General features: G+C 43.8%; 1 protein-coding gene across 1 annotated transcript in view; it reads right to left on the bottom strand.

Annotated features, from left to right (window-relative positions):
• Positions 1 to 11,330, bottom strand: part of CHRNA7 (cholinergic receptor nicotinic alpha 7 subunit) — a 119,354-nt gene that overhangs the window by 43,840 nt on the left and 64,184 nt on the right. The window contains exon 4 of the mRNA XM_025202823.1: positions 3,706 to 3,750. Coding sequence (XP_025058608.1) covers positions 3,706 to 3,750 — 45 coding nt within the window. The remainder of the gene's footprint in view (positions 1 to 3,705; positions 3,751 to 11,330) is intronic.

Genomic DNA, 11,330 nt, shown 5'->3' on the forward strand with positions numbered 1-11,330 from the left:
TCCCCGGCCACCCCCCCTGCCCCCCAGCCCCTCCATGGCTGCCCTGCCCGCCCCAGCTCAGTACTTTAAAAAAAACAAAACAAAACAAAACCCCGGTGCTCACCAGGTGCTACCAGGTGGGGGGTGATCCCTGCTGCCCCCCACTGCCCCATGCTGCATGGGGGACTCTGCCACAAGCCCCCCGACCCTCCCTCACTCCCCCAGCCCTCCAATGGGTGCCCCACCCAGGCCAGCTCTGGCCCTTTAAGGAAAAAAACCCAAGAAAAGCCCCAGGACTCTCCACTCCTGCAGTGGCCTCGGGGCTTCAGGGGCAGCAGGGATCACCCCCCACCTGGCAGCATCCAGTGAGCATCGGAGCTATTTTTTAACAAGTGCCGGGACCTAGGGCAGGCGGGGCAGCCATTGCCAGGCTGGCAGAGGGGCGGGGGATGGGCCGGGCTTGGCTGATTCGGCCGAATCAATTCAGGACAGTGATTCGAATCACTGTCCCCCAAATCAGCCAAATCTGAATCCAAAGCGAATACCAGCCACTTCGCACGGGCCTAATAAACAGGATATGATGGTAAATGGAACAAAAAACAATCCATTAAATAATCTACACATTAAAATGAAGTCCAAAGGGCGGGGGATGGGCCGGGCTTGGCTGATTCGGCCGAATCAATTCAGGACAGTGATTCGAATCACTGTCCCCCAAATCAGCCAAATCTGAATCCAAAGCGAATACCAGCCACTTCGCACGGGCCTAATAAACAGGATATGATGGTAAATGGAACAAAAAACAATCCATTAAATAATCTACACATTAAAATGAAGTCCAAACTAGGGGGGGAAAAAACCCTCAGAATTTCTTACTTTAACTGGGTCACAGGTTCAAGCTAACACATGCAGTTTTGTGCACAGCCAGCCAAGGCATGTTTATCACAAAGTACACACAGAAGTTAGACATACATTTTTTTTTTTAAACTCTGCAGTTACTTTTCTACTGCAGCCAAGAAAGATTTAAGGCAGATGAGGTCAGGGAACAACAAAGGAGAGGTTTAAGATCACTTCTGTGAGACTGCAGCCATGTGGCCAGTTTAGGTCCCTGCTGGAACCCATAGCATATACAGGACTATTGCTGGACTGTCTCCATGGTCAGGAGGAGGGTGGGGATCTTCAGGAAGACTGCCCATGAACAAAAGTTGTTCATGTAAATTCCTGGTTTATATTCCCACTCTCTACCTGCAAAACTAATTTAGCAAATAGATATTTGGATGATGGATAAAACATATAAGATATTTGATATATATCTGTACTTGTAAGCAGAAATGTAAGAAGATTTCAGTGCAACTGGACAATAAAGTGAAGTAAAAAAGGATGACTTTTATTGAAAACAAGATAGTATTATAATAAGACAACCACTGATTACAATGGTCTTTGAACCTGACCAATATAAACAGATTACCCATAAACAAAGGCTTACATTTTAACTGCTTTTACCCATATTCCATAGTCTTTAAAATCTGTACATTGGCCTTGAGCAGCAGACAGAGATATGATTAAATCAACTGATCTCACTACTGGTATCTTCCCTATTGCAGATGAAGTGAATACAAAGACAAATAAATCAAAAGATACAAATCTGAAAATGCAATAAAATCAGGACTTCCTGTAGAAGAGAACTCAAAGATAAGGAACAGGGGAGGGAACAGAAAAATGATAGCTGCCGGAGAATGAATTGTTGTCTTTTAATCTGTGCTTAGAAATCAGAGTGACTGCTGTCATTGAAACTCAGCACTGAAAACATATTATGTTTGACAGTTTTAATCTTATTGTAAAACTTGTCTGTAAACAGTATGCACTGACTGCTTCCTCCCTGTCAGCATTTCTATGTGAATAGATGGAACAGCCATGCTATCCTCTGTAGGTCACCAAAATAATCTTTCATTTGCTCCCTAAGGTCTGTGAGGGGGAGAGGCATTTCATAAAAGCTACAGCAAAATGACAAAGACAGAAAATGTTTAAACTGAAAGAGTTTATCATTTTGATTAAAAAAAGAGAGGAGTAAAATTTCTACTAAAGCAGCCCAGCTGTAACAGTAAAACTACGGTCAGCAGTAAGACCATTCCATAAATGTGACTTAGTCCAACCAGATGTTTCCCTATTACAGATGGGATGAAGAGAAAGTCAAGTCCCTCTCCCCTCTGCTACAAGGTGGAGGGAAAGCTACTGACCTTCACTCCATTCAAAGGAAGCACTTACCTATGGATATAGCACCATTAGGAACCCATATGACTAGGCAGGAGAATAAGAGGGAACAGTCATGTGGCTCCCTCTGACAGGGAGCTCTGCTTAGAGTGCTAGGTCTCCCCCAAATAACACAATCTTCCATACTAAAAGCCAAGCTGCAATCTTCCTCTCTTATCTAGCCTGCCTTTAATCTATAGAGCACAAAGGAGGGCTAGTTACAGTACCAGTTATAGCATGCTATATGCAAAGATGGTTCCCACAAGCTGTGTGGCTGAAACAAATAAGGATTATGTATTATTGTTTCAAAATAAAAATTTTAAAAGACGTGATGTAAGCTGGAAGTAAAAGTGCCAAAGTATGTGGAAAATTCTCCTTGCTTTCAGTCAACCTTCATCCTGTCTGCTCTTTCAGCTAAGACCATGTCCCATTATCCTGCTTCAGCTGGCTAACTTAGAATGACAGTCATTAATGCCTAGCTAACAGAAAGCACTACAAGTCAGATCAAAATAAACTGGAATGGACAACCCTCACATGGCTCTTTGAAAATCCTATTATATGACTGCACTGTAAAAATGGGAGTGAAACCTATTAGCACTTTTGTCCCCATGACAGTGTCAAGAATTAGATTATACGAAGCCAGATTCAGCACCGGTGTCATTTAGAATTTCTCATTTCAGTCATTAAATGACACAAGCACAAAATCTAGAATTCAGTGACAAATGCCGAGCTCGACCATTCTGTTAAAAAATGAATCCATGTTAAAAATATGGCTACAATTTTTTTCATATATACTCTACCTTTCAACTGGAAAACAATCAGGTAGACAAACATGCTCAACAGCCTACTTCGGGCAGTACAGGTAGAGAATTTTGAAATTTAACCTTAAAGAATGCTTTTTCTTTTTATAGTTGCCTTTGAAGCTGCACTATGTTTTAAAACAAAGAACACAGCAAGTAATAGCACTTGTAGCCATGGCCATCAGATTAAAACCCCCCCACAGTTCTTTATGGATACAGGTTGAAAACGGAACAAAACACAGACAGGCTGATGTCCTCAGTCAGAGCGATGGCAGCAGATCACAGGAATAAATAACTACTTTAGGATAAGCCCACCCTCTATAAAAGTACCATCTGGAGGGTTAGTAAAATATGGAAATAAATATATGAAATTATATTTTGCATTCCTTCACTTCCAAAAGTATTTAAGAAAAGGTGCTGGATTTGTTGTAATGTGTAGTGACATGCAGCTGTAGCTACTGTACAGGAATCCCAAATATTGACACTTTCAGAAGACCAATGTAATCTTGAGTTTCAGATGAGTGAAACACTTCCAATGACTTTATAAATCCTTCCAATGTGATAACACATCTCTTAGAACTCCCTATGAGTGAAGCAATGTGAGGGTGCACCCCTTAAATTTGAAAGTATTTGTACACATACATTTGAAGGCCATAAAAAAGATTATTTCAAAACTTACCATTTGTAACCAAATGTTTGTTGTTAAGACTTGGTTCTTTTCATCCTGGAAAGAAAAAAAGAACAATTCAATACTGGCACAAGGGTAGGACTCTGGCAATTATGCTAGAATATCTTTCAACCAAAAGAAATCATGGATAATGTACCTTGTTATGGCTAACTCTACCCCACTGTAAAACAATTTTTGAAGAGTTACTTTTAAATTGTTATTTTATGCTACAACAGTCCTCTACTCTCATCATCTCTTGAAGATAGGAGCAGATGACTCTTCCCTGTAGCTCCTCCCTCTTTAATACAGCATGTCTCAAAGGCAGAACAAATTATATTAAGGGTTGACTGTTTCATCTTGCTTCTGAAAAGCTCTCTCCCTGGTTAATCTAACATGCCAGAAATGGAGCTACACCAGTATGTACAGGTAACAGACACAATGCAAACTATGGATAAATCTGTCACAACCCAAAGGGTGTGATTTTTGTTTTTGTGTGCTTCGGCACTGCTAAATTGTTCCCGCTAAATTGCAGCTTCTTTGCACGGTGGAGTTTTCTGCTGCAGAAGAGAACCCCGGTGCAAAAGAATTCCCGCCACCAGTAGCTTTCTTTCCAGGGTGCATTTCTTTGTTGCAGCACAGAAATGCTCGTTGCAAAGAGTTCCCGCCATTCGTATTCTAATTTGTGCCCCACCATTGGCCAGTTCTAAATTATTCACACGTGGCGGCTAGCGATTGGCTTGCTAGCTGTATAAAAGGCTTGAGTGGTTTCCGCCCAAGTTGGAGGACTCCTGGACCCAGCGCATTTCAAGCAGGCAACAGAGGTCTGACCAGCCTCTAGCCTCTCCCCGTCGCCGATAGATTCCTAGACGTATCCCTCCCTGCGCGCAAAAAGAGGACCCACGGAGCCTAGCAAACTTCGTGTGAGTCTATTTCTTGCCAGCTGGAACAACTGACATAGTTGTTCAGACGACCAGACTACCTCAGAGCACAAGTTCCACGGAGCCTAGCAAACTTCGTGTGAGTCTATTCAGAGCTCTTTTGTATGAGTACTTTCTTCGGTTGACACGACGGGCTCGCAGTTTAGAGCCTTCAGCCGGATTGGGCTAGAGTTCGCGAGTTTAGAACTCTTGTCCGCCTCTCTTCTTTCCTGTCTGTAACCGCAACTCAAGCAAGTTTTCCTGCCTGCACCGCGACCATCTTCGGTGTAAGTAAACAATCTTTAAATCAACCACTACGCCTCTGTGACTAATTCTAGCCCGAAGGTGCCTTGCCGCCGCACAGTCTCCTCTGACCCCACGTGCCCGGGCTGCTGGCCACAGCCTGCGTGCGCAAAGACGGGTCCGCATATCGCTCCCGGCTCACACATGGCGACATGGACGGGATCGGGAGGCGGCCCGTACAAAATCCAGGTGCAGTAACTATGTGACTTTATGGCCTGATTTTTACCCTACAAGTAGGCCCTTTGATTTGAGTGGAACTACACTATTTCACAACTTTACCAAAATCCACACAATCTGGGATGTACATAGCTGCACTGCCCCCAAGAAATGGTCAGGAAGTCATTGTGATTTGCAAAGGCACAATTTGTCTCCAAGTTTCCCCCCTGGCCCTAGCTCCAGGTTGATCACACCTCTCTGCTGGAACCTTGCACCAGCCCTACCCCTGAAGCAGTGCAAGCCCCCAGTACCTTGGCACAGCAGGGCTGCCTGGTATATTATAAGACTAGAGTCAACATTACATTAATTCGCTACCTGCCCATCTCTAAACCCACCAAAAGCATGTCTGCAAAGTCTCTTAAACTCATCTGTATGGGCATACAGAACAAGCCAAAGTAAGTTACTACTCAGTGCAAGTAGTGGTAGCAAAACCAGCATGTTAACATTGAGATTAACTAAGAAAATAAACCCTTCAGTTATCAGGCAGAGAAATGTTTGAGACCTATTTCTCTGAACTTATCAACAATTCTTGGCTCTCAAACCACATCAGTCCCCAGTGAGACTCTAATGGGACACACTGCCATCCATTTCCCCTTCATTAGAATTCACTTTCCAAGCCAAATGCAAAACAGGCAATATTTTTTTGGCTTCAGTCAAACTAGAGATCTACATCCCCCGTCCAGGAGGGGTTTTTCCTACAATTCAGCTTTCCATTTTAGAAATCCACCATTCCACTATACACCCCAAGGAAATGATACAGCAAATCCCAGAGTCGCATGTGAAGTTTGGAAGGACCAACAAAACTGCTCATACTTGTATTTAAGGTAGCAGGAATAGATGTTTTCTTCTTAACCAAACTAAAACAAATTTGATAAAAACCAATTTCATTCATATTATATACACTGCACAAAAGTTTTCTTATGCTGAAAGTATAAAGGTCTCATTTAATGTGTATTCACTTTTTGGCAGATATGAACAATTGGAAGGTCTGGGAGACTGTAGCCGTATCGGGTAATGTAATGATAAAAATTATACAGCATGAAAAAACAGCTACAGCTGCCTGAGAAAGTGACATTTTGAAACCAAATGGACACATTTAAAGAGGAGCTTCAGTAACAGTATGCAAGGTATCCTGGACCACAGGGGATCCCAAGAAATGTACATACAAATTAAAGACGCAAAAATCCTCCTTGATGTGTATTCTACATGAATAAATTCTGTTGTTAGATGCATGTGCTTAGCACTCATTCATTTATTTTTTTTATTTTAAAAAAAATTTTAAAAAAATCAAGGGAAGCAAACTGGTGGAATTCAAAACTCTTCTCTTTATTTTCTGTCTCCTGCATTCAATGAACTTGCCTTTTACCCAACACCCCTCACTGGATAAAATGTCATTTAAAAGCTTTCATGAAACGGGGAGTATGTGTCTAATCAGCCCCCAGTCCTAGGGGTACATCTCGGTATGTGTTACTACACATGCTGTAGGCTAAACATATGGCATATGAGAGAAAAACCATGAATCATTATAGCTATTGCAGTTGCTCAAACACATTGCTGATGGTTTGCAAAATATGTTGCTTTTTTTGTAAATATTCATAGCAGAAACTAATCAATATTAGTCGCTATTATTCTATATCGAGACAAACATTTGGGTAATGCACCACTCACATATCTGTCAATGTTTATGAGATTACTGGTTCCAACTGGATCACGGGAAATTAGGGCTGAAGTGACCTCAAAGTCATCTACTCCAGTTCCCTGCTCAAGTCAGGATCTCCCCCCAACTACGCCATCCCAGCCAAGCATCTCTCCAACCTGTTCAAGTTTCCTGCATACCATCACCAGAACCTTGAAATCTACACCGATTCAATGGTAACCAGTGCTGGCCGATATTACTGCTCCAGACATTTGCCACAACAAAGCAACATACAGAGAGGTTGTCCACATGAATGACAACCAAGACCTCCCCATCCATAGATATTTAAAGAACCTCCCAGCTCACTGCTTGATTTCCAGAAACCTTTGTTGACATGTGTAGAACCCCTTGTAGAACAAAACAGTGCAGCACCTTAGAGGAAAGCATGGCATGAAACACCATTCGGAGTAAACATCTAATTTCCGACCCAACAATAAAGACTCCTGGTTTTGACCTTCCATGGAAAACATGGAAGGCTCTAAACTGGATCTGAACCAGGCATGGCCACTGCAGTAACTTGATGCACAAATGGTCTATTAGGAGTGCTGCAAGATGCGACTGTGGCAATCCAGATCAAACTATGAACCACATAACAACACTATGCACTCTATACAAATTTGATGGTGACATTGCAGAGATACATTCCCTTTCCTCAAGAGCATTAGACTGTTTAACTAATCTTAAATTGCACTTATAATTGTTGGTCCAAGTCAGCCATATGAAAGAAGAAACTGCTCTTGAAAATTTTCAAGGATGGAGATTCCACAATATCTATAAGTAGCCTGTTACAGTGATTGACCACCCTCATAATGAGGAAACTTCCTGATTTCAACCCAAATTTCCTCTGTACTGCAGTCTGAGGCTATTGCTCCTACACCAACCTGCTATGTGAACATAACAGTTTATTCCCCATCCTCTTTATAATCACCTTCCAGGTATATGAAGACTGTTACCAAAAACCCCTTCAGTCTTCTCTTCTCCAAACTACACAATCTTACTTTTTTGAGCATGTCCTCATAAGTCTTGTTTCCCAGGCCCCAAATCATTTTGGTCACTGTACTGGACTCCTTCCAATCTGTCCGGTCTTCATGAAGTGTGGAGCCCCAAACTGGGCACAGTACTCCAAATGAGGCCTCACAAGTGCTGAACAGAGTGAGTCACTTACCTTAATTTGCAAGCGACACCCCTCTAATACAATCCAGTATGCTGTTGTCTATTTTGGCAACAAAAGCACGCTGTTAACTCATATTCAGCTTATGGTCTACTGTAACCCTTCAAGGGTGAAGTCTTGCAGTCTGTATTTTGTGCATGCAATTATTCCATCCAAAATGCAGGACTTGGACTTGTTGAATCTCAACCGATTGACTGCAGACCATTTTCCCAGTTTATTCAGGTCATTCTGAATCCTACCCCTGCCTTCCAGGGTGTCAGTTACTTTACCCAACTTGATGTCATCCAAAAATTTGCTAAGCACGGACTCAATCCCATCATCCAAATCATTAAAGATGCTGAACAATACTGGATCTGGGACAGGCTCCTGGAAAACCCCACTTGATACTTCCTCCAAACTAGACATTGAGCCATTGATGACTCCTTGCTGAGCATGATGATCCAACCACCTATGTATCCACCTTACAGTATTTTCATCTGATCTGTATTTCTTTAGTTTATTAAATGAGAATGTTGTGGGAGATAGTGTCAATAGTCACAGGATATCAACGTTATCAAAAGAATATATACGCTAGTTTTCAATTGGAATTAATGCACAAAGTAAGGAAAAATGACTGCATTTACTTGAATACAAGATGAGGTTCTTTCCCCCAACCAGCATAGGGAAAAAAGCTCCTCATCTTATAATCGTGTACAAGGAAATCTCACTAAATACACTATCCATCAATAAACTGCTTCCAAAAACAGCCAGGGCTCAGTAAGGGAAATCAACTATTCAATTAAGTGCAGCCAACGCAGAGCACAACTATAAAATACATGGCCCTTACTGGGCAAACATGCAGATGAGAAGCTACTGCAAGGAGAGGTTAGTGTAGCCCAGAGATTGGCAATTCTCGGCATGCATGCCAGAGCATGGTATGTGAGGCCACTTTGCTCGGCATACCACTGCCAGCCTGGGCCCCGGGCAGCTGCCCCCAGCCATGAAGCCCAGGCTGCTCCCAGCAGGTGTCTGAGAGGCTGCAAGCCCTACTGCAAGCAGCCCAGGCTCCATGGCTGGCAGCAGCTACCCAGAGCCAGGGTTGCAATGTCTCAGGCCCCTCTCCTACCACCCGCTCCAAGGTATGCCTACAGCCGCCCACTGTATGGAGCTGATGCCAGGGCTCTGGAGCAGGGGCAGCACCAGCCTCTTCCCGGTGGTGGAGCTGGGCTCGGCTGGGCTGGGAGGCTCCATCCCCACCACCACCCACCCACCCCACACAGCTGAGCCCCCCCGACTCCCGCCCACTCTGAGCCCAGCCCCAGCCCAGCCCCCCACCAGGATAAGGCTGGCACTGCCCCTTGCCAGGAACACTGCACCTGTGTGTGTGTGTGTGTGTGTGTGTGTGTTCTCACCCTTTTTTCCTCTTTCTCTTCCCTGTCATTTTTTAACTCTCTCTCATCACAACATGCTTAACAAAAATAAAATACACAAAAACAAAGGTAGTATATGAAGTTTCCGTTATTGTCACCAGGTTTCAAATTTTTAGAAAACCTGGTATTTACTGTAAATAAAAAAAAGCAATGTTTATGATTATTAACAATATTAATATGCAGCATGTCCCCCAACCCCAGTTTTGTTTTTCTGGCATGCCAGTACTCTGGTTTTTTTGGCACTCTGGCCAAAAACATTGCCTATCCCTGGTGTGGCCTATCCAAATAAGATATGCGGTAGTGCCCACATCAGCCGACAGGGCCCCAAACAGATCACCCACAAGCCCTCTGTTGCTCCCTCTCAAAGTCTGGTGCATATGATTAGTGTGGCCCCAACCTTCATGAGGTGAAGCTCGACCAGGTTACCCCACACCTCATCTGTATACAAACTGGATCCATGACAAGAACTCCCAGTCCCAGTCATACCAGGTGCTAAGTAGCTCATAGATCCTTTGTGGAGGGTACCACATACATACCGAGCAGTCCTGAGCCATGGGGTCACCATGGCTAGAAATGCTGTTGAATCTGGTAGGGCTCAGCCCAGTGAACTATGTGGTAAATCACAAGCCTTTGACTTTGGACTACTATCATGCAAAGTTTGTACTACATATAAGTGTACACTAAAATGCTGCTCAAAAGTGTGTTTATGGACACTGCTAAGACTTGCAACTGTTTCAAAAAAGACAACATACATCAATTCTGGGCGATATAAGCAGCGCATAAGGAGGGACATGGAGGGGGGGGACGTCCCCCCGACACCGAGTGCTCCAGCTGGTAGTGTGGCACAGACAGTGCTAGTGCCCCTCCCCCTAAAATTGGCTCCACTGGTGGCACTTGGCTACTGCCCCCCCCCGGGTTGTGTCCCGCTGTTGCTGCCCAATGAACTAAGTGTATGGGAACCACATGCAAATTGCTACAGCCTTATTCAATTTCAAGGTTACTGCTTTCAAATGTTCTCCTCAGTTCCATATGCTCAAGCAGGAGCTGCCAGCAAGAAGGTGGAGAAGGGGCTGCCATGGGACAGAGAGTTAGGGGGAAGCAGAGAGTAAAGGGGCTACTCAGCCCACCAGATTTATTTTTCCTGCTGCAGCAGTGGGAAGGGACAAATTCAAGGCAAGGCTCCAATAATTAGATTCTATAGCTGGAAAATTATAACAAAAAATTATCAATTTTCCCATATATAGAATCTCATTATTAGGGGGTCATCTTATAATCAGGGTCATTTTCTACATCACCAAATATGATACACGCAATGGATCATTCATGTTATCATGATCCAAAAGTTTATAACCAAATGGAGTTAATTCAAGTTTGGTTCACTGTTTTCATTTCTTTGGGGCTAGATGTAAAAAGCAAGGCTCGGGTGTCACAACCCAAAGTTGTGGATTTTTTAATTGTGTGCACTTCGGCACCGCTAAATTATGTTCCCACCGAAGTGGAGCTCTTTTGCACAACGGAGTGTTCTGTTGTTATGGAGAACCCACGTGCAGAAAAGTATTTCCCGCCGTTCTGTAGCCTTCTTTGCATTGTGCATGACTCTTGCATTTAGTGATGCACGCTGCAAAGGAGTTTTCTCGCCATTTGTATTGAGATTTGAGCCACATTATTGGCCGGTCTTAATTTAGGCACACGTGGTGGCTAGCTATTGGCTTGCTAGCCGTACAAAAGGCTTGGGTGATTTCCGCCCAAGTTGGAGAGAAAGACGGAGAGAGACGGAGAGACGGGTCTCTAAGCGCTGTGGGTCCTTTCGAACCCAGCGCGTCTTTCTTAAGAAGGCAATAGAGGCTCCAACTGCCGAACCCCCGGAGCCTAGCAAACTCCGGGGCACCACTTACCGACAGCCCCTAGCCTCTCCCCGTCACCGC

The sequence above is a fragment of the Alligator sinensis genome, unplaced genomic scaffold (assembly GCF_000455745.1).
Source record: "Alligator sinensis unplaced genomic scaffold, ASM45574v1 scaffold1018_1, whole genome shotgun sequence".
Lineage (NCBI taxonomy): Eukaryota > Metazoa > Chordata > Crocodylia > Alligatoridae > Alligator > Alligator sinensis.